General features: G+C 56.7%; 2 protein-coding genes across 8 annotated transcripts in view; one reads left to right on the forward strand and one right to left on the reverse strand.

Annotated features, from left to right (window-relative positions):
• Nucleotides 1–16,742, reverse strand: part of DENND6B (DENN domain containing 6B) — a 16,919-nt gene continuing 177 nt past the window's right edge. Inside the window, exons 2-21 of one of the 6 annotated variants that reach the window (XR_007900997.1) lie at nt 14,443–14,481; nt 14,303–14,345; nt 13,359–13,471; nt 10,831–10,911; nt 10,259–10,364; nt 9,729–9,808; nt 9,449–9,511; nt 8,683–8,738; nt 7,852–7,974; nt 6,701–6,796; nt 6,521–6,615; nt 5,937–6,002; nt 5,269–5,333; nt 4,798–4,887; nt 4,226–4,279; nt 3,769–3,878; nt 2,939–3,041; nt 1,806–1,880; nt 932–1,491; nt 1–817 (exon numbers count right to left, since the gene is read on the reverse strand). Coding sequence is in view for 4 of the 6 variants with exons in the window: in XM_051773708.1 (XP_051629668.1) it covers nt 1,659–1,880; nt 2,939–3,041; nt 3,769–3,878; nt 4,226–4,279; nt 4,798–4,887; nt 5,269–5,333; nt 5,937–6,002; nt 6,521–6,615; nt 6,701–6,796; nt 7,852–7,974; nt 8,683–8,738; nt 9,449–9,511; nt 9,729–9,808; nt 10,259–10,364; nt 10,831–10,911; nt 13,359–13,471; nt 14,303–14,345; nt 14,443–14,481 (1,605 nt within the window). In the remaining 2 variants the exon portion in view is untranslated. The other 5 variants (XR_007900995.1, XM_051773709.1, XM_051773712.1 and 2 more) reach the window with 5 other exon arrangements.
• Nucleotides 10,458–16,742, forward strand: part of LOC127463816 (uncharacterized PE-PGRS family protein PE_PGRS54-like) — a 25,780-nt gene continuing 19,495 nt past the window's right edge. The window contains exon 1 of one of the 2 annotated variants that reach the window (XM_051773736.1): nt 10,458–10,760. The gene's annotated coding sequence lies outside the window, so the exon portion shown is untranslated. The remainder of the gene's footprint in view (nt 10,761–16,742) is intronic. The other variant, XM_051773737.1, reaches the window with a different exon arrangement.

Genomic DNA, 16,742 nt, shown 5'->3' on the forward strand with positions numbered 1-16,742 from the left:
TTCAGGTTTGTTTTTTTTTAAACTAATATTTTCTACTTTACAGAGTGTTTGGGGCCAGCAGGGCCCCCAGAGCTGTGCACGGACACACACGGACTATGTACAGAATATACACTGTCCCTAAGGATACTGTACAGAATTCCAGGCTCCAGGGAGGGCAGAGGCACTGGGAGGCCCAGGGGGCTCCTGCTGCTCCATGCCTGGCTCCAGAGGGGGAATGCAGGAGTTCAGCCACCTCTGAGACCCCCACACCTCCCCAGCCCCGAGAGGGGGCAGAGCAATGGAAACGGAGCAGCTTCCACTGGGAGCACTGGGAATGCCAGGGCTCTGGGCAGGATCCATCCTGCCACCTGCAAAGGTGCCCAGTTCAACCACAGCAGGCTTCTGACAGGACAAGGCTGCCAGATCCCTCCTAATCCCTTTTTTTAGGCAAAAATTTCAGCCCTGGCCAGACACCCGGACGGGGAAATGCAGACATGGAGCAGCAAAGGCCTTGGGCTCACAGAGGATCCATTCCCAGGGCAGGAAGGGGATTCCAGGCAGGGGGAGCTGCCTCTGAAGGCAGGAGCAGAGGAGCAGGGCCCAATCCTGTGCATTCCTCTTGGCATGGGCTGTAGGAATCAGATTTTCCAACAGGTTTCCTCGGGAAGCGGGCTGAGCTCAGCCCTCCCAGTGCCCCGGGCACAGCCCCAGTCACGGACCTGACTCTCCAAGCAGAGTGAATGGCAGTTGGAGCCAGCTCCTCCCAGCAGCCATCCCAGGCACTCTGGAGAGCTCTGGTCCTTGGGGATGCACCAGCCCCTCCTTCTCTGGCTCTGCCCTGGAGAGAATCCAGCAGCTTTCCATGTCCAGAATTCCTCCTCCCGCTCCCCCTGCAGCTGGAGCTCGCACTGGGCTGAGCCAGGGCTGCTCAGGGCAGGGGCAGCTTCTTCACCTCATCTGCATCATCAGGAGCTGTCCTGAGCCCCATCCAGGGCTGCTCCTGCTCCTTCCAGGCAGGATGAGGCCATGGGATGTGCTGGACAAGGATGGTGTGTCTGCACGGGCACCGCACGCTGGGCACAGCCTGGCACGTGCTGCTGGAGGCCTGGTGGCACTTCCTGCCCTGCTGGCAGCCACACGGGGGACAGTTCCTGGTGCACAGCCCCAGCCCAGCCCCTCAGGATCAGACAGGGAGCAGAGCACAGGCTCCCCAGGGCAGCCACGGCTCCGACCCAGCTCCGAGTCCCCCCCAGGGGAGACCCGGGCCCCGCCGGCGGGATCCGGGAAGGAATCTCCTCTCCAAACACAACTGCAGCTGCCCAGAGCCGGGTGGGAGCGGGGTGGGAGCGGGGTGGGGGGGTCCCTGGTTCTCCAGGAGCCCCCCTGTGCTCAGGGGTGGTGCAGCACGGCCTGCAGGTCCTCGGGCAGGGAGCCGATGATGGTGTCGATGTAGAGCCCCACGCGCTGCAGCGTCTCCTCCCTCACGGGCACGTGCTGGCACCGGGCCCGCACCTGCAGCACAGGGACACACGGGGGCAAAACTCCTTCAGGGGTTCCCCTTCCCCCTCTGCCTTTGGCTCTGGCACGTGGTCGCTCTAGTCTGGGATATGAGACAACAAGGAAACACCCCCTGGGCCTCAGGGAGGCGAAGAACCCAAACCCTCAGAACTCCGAGCATTTTACACAAGGTTTCCCGATTGTCCCATTTCCCAGTTCTCCAGGGAGTGAGAACAAAGCTTTCCAAGGCACAGGTGTGATCCATGTCCCTGGGCTGTCCCTGCCACAGACAGTGAGAGCAGTGAGTGCAGGGAGAGGGCAGAACTCACCAGCTTCTCCCGGAGTTTGAGCACCAGGTCCACGATCTCCACCTCAGACTTGTCCTTCATCCAGGCCACGATGTCCTACAGAGAGAGAGGGGCCCTCCTCAGGGACACTGCCCAGAGGATACCCCTAAGCAAAGCCTGAAACAAAGGTGAGGACAGGTTTCTCATCCTCATTCCCAAATGAGGGAGACAGAGCTCTTCCCACTGTCCTGGCCACAACAGCACCAGGCTCTTCCCTGCAGGAGCAGTGCTCAGGATTTCAATCCACTTCCAGCCAGGAGCAGCTCTGGCATTGCCCACACCATGGACAAGGACCTGCACTGCTGCCAGGGGTGGAAGCAGCTGGAGATGCACCTGGAGGGACTCCAGGGCTCCTGGGGGACTCCAGCAGCTGCTCAGCTCAAGGAATTGTCCCAGCAGGCACTGCCCAAAATCCTCCCTATTTTCATCAGGCATGAAGGAAGTCACAACAGATGATCATGGAATAGTTTGGGTGGGAAAAGGGACCTTAAAGCCCATCCAGTGCCACCCCTGCCATGGGCAGGGACACCTTCCACCAGCCCAGGTTGCTCCAAGCCCTGTCCAACCTGGCCTTGGGCACTTCCAGGGATCCAGGGGCAGCCACAGCTTCTCTGGGAAACCTGAGCCAGGGCCTCCCCACCCTCCCAGCCAGCAATTCCTTCTCAATATCCCATCTGACCCTGCCCTCTGGCACTGGGAAGCCATTCCCTGTGTCCTGTCCCTCCACCCCTTGTCCCCAGTCCCTCTCCAGCTCTCTTGGAGCCCCTTTAGGCCCTGCCAGGGGCTCTCAGCTCTCCCTGGAGCCTTCTCTTCTCTGAGTAAAGAATTTCTTCCTACTATTTGGGCCAAATAAACTAAAAGCCCTTGGTGCTTCCAGCCTGGCTTGGGAAGAGCCTGAGGAATGGCAAACAGCTGGCAGGAGCAGTGGGAGCAGGACGTGGGAGCTGCCCTGTCCCAGGTTATCCCTGTGCCCTGAGGGACACGAGGCAGGGCCGTGATCCCAAGGGCACAGATCCCATCGGAGCAGGACCAGGGAATGCCCGAGGCAGCAGTGCCCTCACTCCTGGTCCCAGGGGTCCCCTGGCACTGCCCCAGCCCCTCTGGATGGCACATACCGCCTCACAGATGGCCTCCAGGTGCAGGGCCTCCAGCTTGTGGGTCATCTCCCGGTGCCGCTGCCGGAACCAGCCGTCGAAGTTCGGGGACTTGAAGAAACGCCTGCAGGGAGAGAGGGACGGGAATCGTGGAGTCATGGAGCACTCTGAGCTGGAAGGGACCCCTGGGACCAGCCAGTCCAACTGCTGGCCCTGCACAGGACACCCCAATATCCCACCATGTGCCCGAGAGCTCCATGAGGTGACGCTGGGAAGGGGACAGGGGGATCCAGAGCCGGCTCCGGGAATGCCGGGCCCTGGCATAGGCTGAGCAGAGAAGGGCTCCCCGGCCCTGGAAGTGTCCCAGGCCAGGCTGGACAGGGCTTGGAGCAACCTGGGCTAGTGGGAGGTGTCCCTGCCCATGGCAGGGGGTGGCACTGGATGGGCTTTAAGGTCCCTTCCCACCCAAACCATTCCAGGACTCTGGAATTCCGTGATTTTTGTTTCTGATCACTTTCTTGGATTTTTTCCCTTCTCCTTTTCCTTCCCACTGAGTATCCAACTTCTGGATTCTTTCCACTCACATTGTACTGTCCTTTCCATAGCATTCATATTTAATTAGCCTTACTGTAACTGTGGACAAACTCTGCTCAAGGCCCACAAACCACCGGGTTCACTCTGACCTGATGTTGCTCTTCCTGACCATTCTGAATTTATCAATTCATAGGATAAGTTCTGCAGGTGATCAGTCCCAAAACTCCCTCTTTGCTCCCAGTCCTAATTCAGGGTTTGATGTTCATTATAACTAATAACTGTTGATGGGATAAGAGAATGAATGCCCCAAATCCTACCTGTAGAGGCCTAACCAGTCCCCCTTGAGCACACAGGTGAGCTGGGGCCCAGCGTGTTCCAGGGTCTTCATGAAATCCTCCTGACAGAAAGGACGGATCTGGGGAGGGTTCTGCACACACAGAGTCCAGGTTAGAGAACTCCAAAAGAAACCAGGAAAGCGAGGCCTGTATTTACACTGGAAAAGGTGCACAAGGCACAGACTTGGAATAAAACTGGAGGAACACCTTAAGGTTAACCTTCCAACGAAATTCCCAAAGCTCAGCTCATGGCAAAACAGGAAACATCTGTCCCAAGGTTTGTTTCAACTTCTTTATTTTAGTTTTAAAGGAGTAACAGCCCTCTTCCTTTAAGGAGGGACGTTACATGGAGTATCAGAGCGTGTGACCAGCACGTGGGGCAACAATTCCCAACCCTGCAGTCACAGGGAAGAAGGAGCAACTGGAAAACCCAACCTACCTTCCAGGGAGTGATGGCTCTCTGCAGAGGCATCAGGCTGGCAATATAGTGCTCCTGAGAAGAAATAAACCCCAGAAATTAAAATAGTGATAAAAAAGTTCCAACAATTGAGGAGCCTCTTGTGAGGTCACAGAGTTTGAGGGTTTTCTGCAGAGCATCCCAGGCCCAACAACGGCCTCATACTTTGGGTTTTTCCTCCATTTTTTCCTTCACAGTTGCATTTTATGTGAGTCCAAGTGTCCCAGCTGGTTTCCCACCAGGATCCAGGTCACAAAATGCTGCTGCAGGAACCCCAAGTGTGCCATGGGAGAACAGGTGAGGTGGGAAGAGGTTGGCAGGAGGGACTGGAATCCCTGGCACTAAACCCCCTGGACGGGGCTCAGAGCAATCTGGGCTAGTGGAAGGTGTCCCTGCCCATGGCAGGGGCTGGGATGAGTTGAAGGGTCCCTTCCCACCCAAACCATTCCAGGATTCCAGGCTCCTGAGCCTGTCACAGCCGCTGTTACAGGGAAGAGCAAACCCCTCGCCCTCCTGTGCCCTCCCCTCTGCCCTGGGGACTCCCTGGCACTCACCAGGGGAATGATGAAGCTCTGGGTGAGCTCCAGGAGGTGACGCCTCAGCAGGGCACTCTGCACCTCGGAGGGACGTTTCCTCTGGATGCCCTGGAAGCACAACCCCCCCAGGGTCACTGGGGTGTCCCCCACGGACACGGGACAGCCACGGGGCTGGTTCTGGGCTGCCAAGCACAGCCCCCAATCCCCACTGAAACACCCTAAAGCTGCAAATGGCACTACACAAAACCTGGGGTCTGGGCTGCATTTTGGTATCAATTCTTCTCACTCAGGGCGTCGTTAGAACCAGTGTTTAACCCTTAATATCATGTGAAAAATCCTAAATCTGGCACGAGAGACATGTCCAAATACACCCAACTAAATCACTGCCCACTGCAGAGCCTGCTCCTTTTGGAGGGTTCTGTCTGTTTGAACCAAGCTGGTGGCACAGATTTCCCACCCAGGATGCAGGAGACAGTGGGAAGTGCTTACCTTTAGCAATCTTTTTATCAGGGATTTGTCTTTGTGAAGGAATGTTTTATAAGAAGTGTAGATTCCTAGATTGGAAAAAAACATAAAATCAGGAAAAAAAAACAGAAATGAGAAACAAATTTTTGCCTGTTTCTCTGGAGGAGACACTGTAACACAGTGCAGGGAGGACAGGACTGAGATCCCCAGCACAGACCCTGGGAGCTGTGTGTGTAATGACAAAAATCATTAAATCATTGCAAAATCATGGAATTGCTAAGGCAGCCAGTACTCACAGCAGGATTAAAGGGCTCTGAACTGCCTCCAGCACCTTCTTACACTGAGTTTATGGTGAGAGAACTTCCTGGAGGCAGCTTTTGGCAGGGGCTGGGAGGGACCCTCAGCTGTGACAGCTGAGCAAGTTCCCCTCACTGTTTAGGAACAGCAGGTGTGGTACACAAAATAAACCCATGGAAACACTGGGATAATGTGCTACAATAATTCAAATTGGCTTTTTCCACCCCAAAGAACAAAGGTGTGCAGTTTTCCTGGATCAGGGGTGAGGAGGTGGCAACACCAACACACCCACTCGTTGGGAAGCAAAGAACGATGGACACAACGTTCTCATTCCTGCAAAATCCTCCCCAGGGAAGGGTAAACAAGATTGGATTGTGGTTGAGAAGAGGACTGACCTGGTTTTGTGTCCAGGGTTTTGAGCTTGGCCAGTTTCTTCACCTTCACCTGCTTGGGCAGGTCACCTGTGACAGACAGGGGTGACAGTTCAGGCTCTGCCTCTGCCCCTGGGAGACACTTTGCCCTTGAGAACACCCAGCCCTACACTTGTCCATCCTAACTCACACCCTCCCTCCCCTCTACCCTCACAGAAGCCTCATCTCACTGTCCTGCTACCATTGTGGAACAGGGATGTGTTAAGGAGGCACTGCACAAAACCAGCTCCTCAACCTCGAGGTTTCTTGGTTTCACAGTTAATAATTCAGTCTCTCCCTCCACCTTTTTCTTGTTCTCAAGGCAGTTTTCTCTTTCCTGCCCAGGAAGGGCTTCTCCTTTTCTGAGAAGGAAAACACAGCAAATCACCCTCACCAGAACCTGTCTCTCCCACTGCACCACCCTGCACGTGGCCTGAGCCCCCGTCCACACCTCCCCTGGCTTCCCAGCTCTCCCAGGAACAAAGATGAGTAAAATCACAGCCCCTGCAGCTCCCTGCCAGCCCCCTGCACAGCCCACCAGCCCCACAGGACCTCGGTGCCACCCTCACCTGACATCCTGAGCTCCCCCACCCGCAGGATGTGCGGCCAGTGCTGGAGGGTTTTGATAAAGAAAGGGTTTGTGACGCCCACCACGATGTTCGGCCTGGAGAGGGGGGAGAAGGCAGGACAATGGAAACATGGGGGGGTCTCCTCACCCAGAGGGGCAGGAGGGGCCCGGGGGTACTCACGGGGCCTGAGTGCGGGTCGTGTACTCCTTGAACTCGCTGTCGTGGATGGTGAAGTAGGGCCGGAAATCGCAGCAGTACCGGAGCGGGGCCAGGACACTGCAACACAGGGGACTGCAGCCTGGGCTGGGGCAGGGCCTTGTGCTGCCACAGCAACACAGTCCCGGCATCCCTGAGGCTGGAAAAGCCCTCCCAGCCCATGGATCCCCCCTGTGCCCCATCCCCACCTTGTCCCCCAGCCCAGAGCACTGAGTGCCACGGCCAGGCCTTCCTGGGACACCTCCAGGGCTGGGCACTCCAAACCTCCCTGGGTAGCCCCTGCCAAGGCCTCACCACCCTTCCCAGCAACAAATTCCTCCTCAGCCCCAACCTGACCCTCCCCTGGCCCAGCCTGAGGCCGTTTCCCCTTGGCCTGGCCCTTGTTCCCTGGCAGCAGAGCCCGACCCCCCCCGGCTCCCCCCTCCTGGCAGGGACTTGCAGAGCCAGAAGGTCCCCCCTGAGCCTCCTTTGCTCCAGGATGAGCCCCCCCAGCTCCCTCAGCCCCTCCTGCTGCTCCAGACCCTTCCCAGCTCCCTTCCCTTCCCTGCACACGCTCCAGCCCCTCCAGGTCTCTCCTGGCTGAGGGCCCAGAACTGCCCCCGGGATTCCAGGGGGGCCTCCCCAGTTCCCAGCACAGGGACAATCCCTGCCCTGGGCCTGTGCCCACGCTGGGGCTGCCACAGCCCCGGGGCCATTGCCCTCCTGCCCCCTGGGCACAGCTGGGCTCATGTCCAGCCACTGCCACCAGCACCCCCAGGGCCTTTTCCAGCTTTCCAGCCCCTCTGCCCCAGCCTGGAGCCTTCCTGGGGTTGGGGTGGCCCAAGGGCAGGACCCGGCACTTGGCCTGGTTGAACCACTATGGAGAATTCCAGGGGTTTGGGTTTCTGTGCTAAAGCAGAGGTCAGAGCTGTGGACCACCATCAGGGAGGTTCCCCTGCCCCCCTCTCTGCCCTGGGGGGACACGAGCAGGACTCTCACTGTGCTGCTCATCCTACAAAGCTTCCCTGTGCAAACCCAGCCCAACCCCACCGACCAGCAGGGACTGGAGCTGAGGGAGAAAAGCTGCCAGAATTGGTTGTTACAGCTGCCAGTCTGTCAGAGTCCAAGGGCATTACCTGGTGAGGGCCAGAACCATTTCTGAGGAGACAGTTGGGGATGGTGCCATCACCACCATGGGCTCTCCCAGCAGCATCAGCTCCCACAGCATCTGGATGTGAATCAGCACTGGCTGGAAACACCTGAGAGTGGTGGGAAGGTAGAAAGGCAGCTCAGGAAAGACCAGACACAGCAGTTCCACACAAACCCACCCAGATGTGCTTCCATCCAGGAATTTGAGATCTAGGATGGATTTTTAGCATTCCACAATGGAATTCAGGTGTCTTTGCATGTCCTGTTGCTCAATCATTTTATACACATTTAGAGGAAATTCTTTAGCAATGTCAGACAGCCTGATCACAGAACCATGGGATGGGTTGGGTGGGAAGGGACCTTAAGGATCATCTCCTGATGTTCCACCCCTTCCACCGGCCCAGGTTGCTCCAAGCCCCGTCCAACCTGGCCTTGGACACTTCCAGGGATCCAGGGGCAGCCACAGCTTCTCTGGGCACCCTGGGCCAGGGCCTCCCCACCCTCACAGGGAAGGATTTCTTCCCAATATCCCATCTAACCCTGCCCTCTGGCACTGGGAAGCCATTCCCTGTGTCCTGTCCCTCCCTGCCTTGTCCCCAGTCCCTCTCCAGCTCTCTTGGAGCCCCTTTAGGCCCTGCAAGGGGCTCTCAGCTCTCCCTGGAGCCTTCTCTTCTCCAGGCTGAACAATCTCAGTTCTCTCAGTCTTTCCTCATTGAGAGCCATTTTTGATTCTGCATCATCCCTGTGATTTCTGGGACACTCTGAGCAGGAAGAGGGGATTCAGGTGGAGGGGAGAGGGTTGAAATGGTGGCTCTCACCTGAACAGGTCCAGCTCATGGACACTGGGGAGAACCAGTGGGGCTGGTAACAGATTCTGAAGGAGGAAGGTAGAAAAGCCTGTTAGTAAATGTTAGTAAAGCTGTCAGGAAATGGAAGCATCCTGACTGGAATTCCATCCAAACTGAGCCATCAACCACAAAGCAACACAGAAAGAAGAGAACAAGATGAGCACTCAGAGGGGTGAGCAGGAACAGGCCTGGATTGAGCATTCAAGGTCCAAATTAATTTCCTTGCTTATAAACTGACAAAAATCCCTTCCCTTCAAGATGTGAAAGGCTGCCCAGGTCTGCTCCTTTGCTTTCCAGAGTCTCCTCTGGGGAAAGACAGAGCTTGGGATACAGAGCCAGTAAGGGTTAGAAATGTGGGCCCCAAACCAACACCAGCCAAAGGAGAGAAAAGGGAACAATGACACGACAAGAACTGAAATCAAAGCTGAACCAAAGCAGTGAAGCTGCTCAGAGAACAAAGGCTGCACCACAGCTCAGAAGATGAAGGCAGGAGACCTCCTTGGGCCTGAATTCCCAGGACAAGCAAGGGGAACAACGACTCAGAGCACACAGACTCTGTGCTGAGAGCCCTGTTTGACTCCCAGACACGAGAGCCTGAAGTTTAACCAAGGGGGTGACTGAGTCCACACTGATCCCAGGCTTTTCAAACAGGATTTAAGAGCTCCAGCTCTTCCCACCCTCCTCCCTCAGTGGTCCAGGCTCTGCTCACCACTGGCCTGGGCCAGGCTTAACTCACCTCTTGATTGAACTGCTTCACTGGGCTTGATCCTGGTTTATCCACCCTGGAGGGGATCCTCACCTGGATCACACACAGAGCAGAGGTCACCCCTGGAGATGGGATCAGCATCACACACTTCCCTTCCCTACAACCCCCCACGAGAAAACTTCCTCATCCCCAACTCCAGCTGTGGGGACTGAAAAGGTTGGGACCAAAGGGGAAGCAGCTGGGGTGAACACCTCTTTTAGCAACCAGAATGAAGGAACACAGACTCCCCTTCCCACTCTGCCACAGGTACCTGGATGACAACTCCCATCACGGGCAGGTTCAGGGTCTGGCCTGGCACAGGAGGAGGCCACTGGTCGATCTCATTGCACACTGAGGGACACAGGACAAGGGAAAGGTGTCACCTGGAGGAAGACCCAGCTCGTCCTGCTGCTCCTGGGAGTTCTGGCACTGCATCACTGCCTGTTCCCAGCCCACATGTCCCCCTGACTCATGGCAAAGCACCTTCATTCCCACAGCAGCACCACGGTGTTAACAAACCAGGATTAAGCTGAACAAGGCAATAAAGAGCTGCCAGAGATGCAGCAGCAGCAGTTCTTCCTGTCTCTGGGAACACACTGACAGCCCCATCCACCCCCTTCCCATCCATGCCTCCTTTACAGCTGGTTGTCATTTGGACAAGCGGATGAAAGGTTCTTCCCTGCTGGAATCTGTCACAGAACGAACCAATCTGGAACATTTCCACTGTTTTTCCGGAGCCTCCTGATCAAACCCCGCAGGATTTCGGGCTGCAAACCCTCCCTCCCAGCCCTCCCTGCTCACCTGCCTCCAGGCACGGCTCCAGCTTGTCGAAGTATTCCGGGGCAATGAGCTGGAGCAGGGACTGGAACAGGTTCACGTAGGGCAGGCGGGACACGAGCACCAGGGACTGCAAAGGGCACAGCTGGGAGTCAAACAGCCCTGGCACCACCCCTTCGGCACTGCACGGACTTACACTGCACGAGGGGCAGCTGAGGGAGCTGGGGGGGCTCAGCCTGGAGCAAAGGAGGCTCAGGGGGCACCTTCTGGCTCTGCAAGTCCCTGCCAGGAGGGGGGAGCCGGGGGGGAGTCAAGCTCTTTTCTCAAAAAACAAGTAACAGGATCAGAGGAAATGGCCTCACGTTGCACCAGTGGAGGGTCAGGTTGGACACCAGGAGGAATTTCCTCATGGAAAGGGTGGTGAGGCCTTGGCAGGGGCTGCCCAGGGAGGTTTGGAGTGCCCAGCCCTGGAGGTGTCCCAGGAAGGCCTGGCCGTGGCACTCAGTGCTCTGGGCTGGGGGACAAGGTGGGGATGGGGCCCAGGGTGGATCCATGGGCTGGGAGGGCTTTTCCAGCCTCAGGGATTCAGCACTCACCTTCTGGAAGTACCCCCTCCTCATGGAGCTGTCCTTGACCTGTCTGAAGTACACGTACCCGAAGTAATGAGCGGCCTCGCGCTGCAAGAGACCCCCAGAGTGAGGCACAAACCAGTGCTGGGCCACCAACCCCAGCCCCTGACCCCACACCCACCTCCCTCCTGCTCTGACACAGCCCAGCACTCCCTCAGTTACCACAGCTCCCTGTACCCAACTCACTGGGAGAGATTTCCAAATGGGAGAGGGAGGGGACACAGCTGGGGCTGGAACCCCTCTGGAGCCAGGCTGGGAGAGCTGGGGGGGTTCCCCTGGAGAAGAGAAGGCTCCAGGGAGAGCTGAGAGCCCCTGGCAGGGCCTAAAGGGGCTCCAGGAGAGCTGGAGAGGGACTGGGGACAAGGCATGGAAGGACAGGACACAGGGAATGGCTTCCCAGTGCCAGAGGGCAGGGAGAGATGGGATATTGGGAAGGAATTGCTGGCTGGGAGGGTGGGCAGGCCCTGGCCCAGGTTGCCCAGAGAAGCTGTGGCTGCCCCTGGATCCCTGGGAGTGTCCAAGGGCAGGTTGGACAGGGTTTGGAGCAACCTGGGCTGGTGGAAGGTGTCCATGCCCATGGCAGGGGATGGGATGATCTTTAAGGTCTCTTCCCACCCAAACCATTCCATGACATGATTCTATCCTACAACAAAAACAATTCCAGCCTCCAGGCAGCACCTTCACTGGCCCCTCTGCAGCACCTTCAGGCCCAGCATCTAAAGGGTTAATGGAGATTTCCACAGAGGACCAGCTGGGCCAACCCACTGAGCTCCTCCTGCTCCCACCCTCAGCTCCCATCGCCAGCTGGAGGCCAGGGAATTGCTGAGGAAGGAATCCATCCTCACCCAGGGCAGGAAATGTCCTGTCCCCTGCCCCTGCATTCCTCCTCCTGCACAACCTCTGCTCAGGGTGGCACAAAGCTGGGTCTTGTTTCCTCCACAGCATCCAGGAAAACCAAGGGATGCAGCACAAATCCCCAGGGATCAGTTCAAGCTCATTATTGCCTCTAAGATCCCACAGCAAGGAGGAAGGATAGTTATCAGTGCTGAACACAGACATCCTTAACATCACTTTTGAAGCCCCAGAGTTAAAGGCCCCCTTTCTCTTCCCAAATGTTCTTTTCCCACAATGGAATCCAGCACTTTGGCAGTTTTACTTCCCTCACTCTAAAGCTGGGTGACTCGTGGCAGTGTCCCAGTGCTACAAAGATGTATCCAAGCTCAAGAATCTCTAGACCAGAACTTAGGGAAAGAAATCCTCCCACTGCCTCTCAGAGCAGCAACCCATCCCAGGGTTGGGATGTCCCACAAAGAGGCTGTGGAAGGGTTAGAAAGGCCCATGCACAGGAAGCAGCACCTCAGAGGGGAAAGCAGGAGAGGACAGAGCTGATTCCACCTGCTCAGTTTGGAAAAGCCACAGAGCTCAGCACATCCCTCCCCTGCAGGGAATGGACAGTTCCCCTGTGGAAAACCACAGCTGGAGGACACGAGGGGTTGGGAATGGCTGACCCACCCCACAGAGGCAGCCCCAGGGTGGATTTGTGGCATTCCACAGCTGCCTTTACACCCATAGGTCCTGCAACAAAGGAGAACAACCACCACCCCTGCACACACGAGGGGAACACTGACCACAGACAGGGACACTCCTGGGTTTCCTCCTGGGAACGTGCACAGGCAGCCAGATCCCTGGGGGATTCCCTGGGGGATTCCCTGGGGGATTCCCTGCATGCCACTGCTGCTCCTGGGGGTGACAGTGCTCTGACCTGGCTTCCCCCTGAGCCAGTTCCATCTCCCAGTATAATTGGGGTCCCCCAATCCAGTTCCATCTCCCACTGTAACTGGGGTCCCCAATCCAGTTCCATCTCCCACTGTAACTGGGGTCCCCTGATCCAGTTCCATCTCCCACTGTAACTGGGGTCCCCCGATCCAGTTCCATCTCCCAGTATAACTGGGGTCCCCAATCCAGTTCCATCTCCCAGTATAACTGGGGTCCCCTGATCCAGTTCCATCTCCCAGTATAACTGGGGTCCCCCAATCCAGTTCCATCTCCCAGTATAACTGGGGTCCCCTGATCCAGTTCCATCTACCAGTGTAACTGGGGTCCCCTGATCCAGTTCCATCTCCCAGTATAACTGGGGTCCCCCAATCCAGTTCCATCTCCCAGTGTAACTGGGGTCCCCCAATCCAGTTCCATCTTTAATCTCTGGGATTCAGTTCCCTCTCCCAAACCAGCTGGAGTCCCCCTGACCCAGCTCTCTTTCCCACACACTGGATCCCCCAGTTCAGTTCCCTGTCCCAGCACAGCTCCATCCCATTCTCTCTGTGAGCACTGACGTGGCAGTAACTCCCTGTCCCGAAATCCTCCTGCTGTCCTGACCATTCCCCTGGCCAGAGGAAACGGGCACTCCCCCCGAGCCCACAGATCCCCGGGAGGTGTGGCTGTGTCCCCAGCCAGCCCTGTGTCCCCCGGGAGGGCTGAGCAGAGCCAGGACCGACCTGCAGCGCCAGGGGGGCCTCCCGGTTGTACCGGCCGTCGTCCTGGAACGGGGAGGTCCTGGGGCCCCCCGACTGCCGCAGGCGGAAGCTGAACTGGGTGTCCCCAAGGCCACCTGGGACAGAGAACAGCACAGGGCTCAGGAGGGCTGGGCATGGCTCAGGGGGGCAGGGAGGGGGGGCTGCAAGGAGCTCCAGCGCTGAAACGGAGAGAACAGCATAAAGAAACCCCCGAGAGACAGCACGAGACAGGAGGGGAGGGAAGGAAGTGTCAGGAAAATGTTCTTCCCTGGTAGGGTGGGCAGGCCCTGGCACAGGGTGCCCAGGGAAGCTGTGGCTGCCCCTGGATCCCTGGAAGTGTCCAAGGCCAGGCTGGACAGGCCTTGGAGCAACCTGGGCCAGTGGAAGGTGTCCCTGCCCATGTCAGGGGGTGGCACTGGACAACATTTGAGGCCCCTTCCCACCCAACCCATTCCATAAGCCCATGGAAGCTGTAGGAAACCAACAGTCAGGAGCCACTCTTAAATAACCAGGCTTGGATTGAGACTTAATTCTTACTGTCCCCTTTCTGGTTTATAAACACAGGCTTTGGGAACACTTTTGCTGTGGAATTGTCCTCTCCCAGCTCCTGCTCCTCACTGGGCACTCACAAACACAGGAATGTGAGAGCCAAGAGCTGCCAGCTCAGGGAACCCTTCCTGGTTCTGGGGGATGTTTCACTGGCACAGGGGAAGCAGGAGTGCACGAGGTTATAGAGGAACCAGCCAGCAGATCACAGATTCTGTATGCAGACATCAACCAACAGGACAAGAAGCCTCTTTGCTCAGCCCTGAGGGCACCAGAACCCCAGTTCTAGAGGATGCAGCCCATCAGCCTGTGCTGCATCCCAGGGAATAACTCAGCCCTTCCATCCTGGACCCATTTCCTTCACCCCTGGTGCCACCTACCTGAGTAGGAGTCTGGGAAGGACAAGTAGCAGATACTCGTTTTCTGCAAAAAAACCCAAGACACCCAGTAAGAATCCCCCCATCAGAGCTGCTGAGTGGCTTAAAAATGGGAGAGAAAAAAGGGAATAAATAGCTGTTACCTCTTTCTCTGTCAGTCTGAAGTCATGAGGATACACCAGCTGCCAAAGAGACGGGAGACAGTCAGTCAGTCAGTGTGTTCCCCGACTTCTACACACTAAAAATGCCTTATTTTCCCCAAAGTAACAGATCCTACAAGGAGGTACCTTGGCCCACACAGCCTTTCCTGGTGGGAAAATGCAGGAATTGCAGGAGGCTTTAAATGGGCAGAGGAGGAAGGAGCCAGCCCAGGTTGAGACGGGACACGGAGATCTGTCCCCAGCCATGGGAACTCTGCTCCAGAGGCAGCTGCTTCTCAGATCAGCAGCTCCAAGCAGTGCCTGACTCTCCTTTCCGGGCTATAAATAGCAGGGGTGGCACCGTGCCAGGGTGCTGGAAGTCCAGGGAGCCCTGACAGTTCCCCACGGGTTCCTTGGCAAGGGCGGCTCAGCCAGAGCCAAACTCCAGTGAACAGTGCCAGTGCCCAGCCCTCGCTCTGGGAGCAGGGACCTGCTGCAACACGGGGGGAGACATCCCAGGGCAGCTCCAGGGGCAGGAACACGGGCAGGGAAGGGTCTGGATGCTGCAGAGGGAAGGGATCAGGGAGGTCACAGGACACGCTGCCCTCTGCTCCATTTCTGCCTCAGGACACGGAGCACGTTCCCGGGGCTGGGACTGATTTAATCTCCAGGCAAACATGGACGTGGTTAATTCCCATGGAATAATGACCAGACCAGGAACAGGGAGACCTGGGCAGCTGATCCTGATTGCCCAGGAGCCCAGGAATCCCATGGCACACAGCTTTCCACATTTGCTGAAGGTCTAACTCAGGTCAAGAGTTGAGACGAGGCTCCTACTTCTCCTGCTGCATTTTGGGGGGTCTTTCTGCATGTAAATGGTTTGAAAACCAGGCCTTGACTTCCAGGGGTGGACTTGATGATCTTGGAGGTCTTTTCCAACCTTAATTATTCTCTGATTCTGCATCTTTAACTCCCCCTCCCTTTAAGTCTGACATTCCTCTACGTTTGGGGTGGGGGGAAATCACTAAATATCCACAAGATTAAAACCCCCAAATCCAAACCAGAGAGAATCCGTGTGGCTACAACTTCTCAAAAGCAAAAAAATGGTAAATAAAAAGGAATGTTTGATGTGTGAAAGTCCAAAAGGGCTTAAGCCATGTTATAATGTGTGCTAAGTGCTCTCCCCATCCATGGGAATGAAGGAGCAAGGAGGAGACCCATGTTGTTGGAAATGGATCCAAACTCTGGATCCCGGGAGGTGCCAAGAGCTGCTGCCATGGCAACAGGGTCACATCCTAGGAAATGCCTGTGTTTGGGAAGGCTGGGCAGGGAGCAGCCTGTGCCAGTGACACCAGGGATGGTGTGGAACCACGGGGAGGGATTTCCAGCCTTTCTGTGGCTGTGGGGGGGACAAAAGTCAGAGCCTCGGGGGGTTGGAGGGCAAAGGGCTGGTGGGGAGGGCAGGGAGAGCATCCCAGACCTGGCTCCTCCCTCCCTGGCACTTTTCCCTTCTGTCATCGACTATTTGAAGAAATGTAAATGGGTGGAGGGGTCAGAGACAGAAATGACACCTAATTTCTGCAACGACCTGTGCTTTCCTTTCTAGCAGCTTTCCTGCTGTCTCTGCAAACAGCAGCACAGGGGGAACCCCTGGATTACAGAACATTTTGAATCTTTTTCAGAATCTTTTGAATCTCTGAAGCTTTCAGAGCTGAATTCCAGGCCAACGACAGAAGTACACCGAGAGACAGGGAACATAAAACACGTGGAATTCAGGATCCTGAGCGGGCCCTAAGCAAGGGCTTGGCTGTGAGTCTGTACCCACAGACCCCCGAGTTTGTACCCACAGACCCCCGAGTTTGTACCCACAAATCTGAGTTTGTACCCACAGAACCTGAGTTTGTACCCAGAGAACACTGAGTCTGTACCCAGAGCCTCCCTTGGGTTTATACCCAAGGGACCCCCTGAGTCTGTACCCACAGACCCCCGAGTTTGTACCCACAGACAACCCCCCGAACTTGTATCCTGACCCTCCATCCCTGATCCCCCCCATCCCTGACCCCCCTCTCTCCCCATCCCTGATCCCCCCCATCCCTGATCCCCCTCTCTCCCCATCCCTGATCCCCCCCATCCCTGATCCCCCTCTCTCCCCATCCCTGCCACCCAGACTCCTATCCCTGATGTCCCCACTCCTATCCCTGATGTCCCCACACCCATCCCTGATGTCCCCGCACCCCCATCCCCGACCCCCCCTCTCCCCATCCCTGACCCCTTTCTCACGCCCCCATCGCTGCCCCTTCGCG

This window comes from Manacus candei, unplaced genomic scaffold, assembly GCF_025592945.1.
Source record: "Manacus candei isolate 608988 ecotype Guabito, Panama unplaced genomic scaffold, ASM2559294v1 h1tg000174l, whole genome shotgun sequence".
In the NCBI taxonomy this organism is placed as follows: Eukaryota; Metazoa; Chordata; class Aves; order Passeriformes; family Pipridae; genus Manacus; species Manacus candei.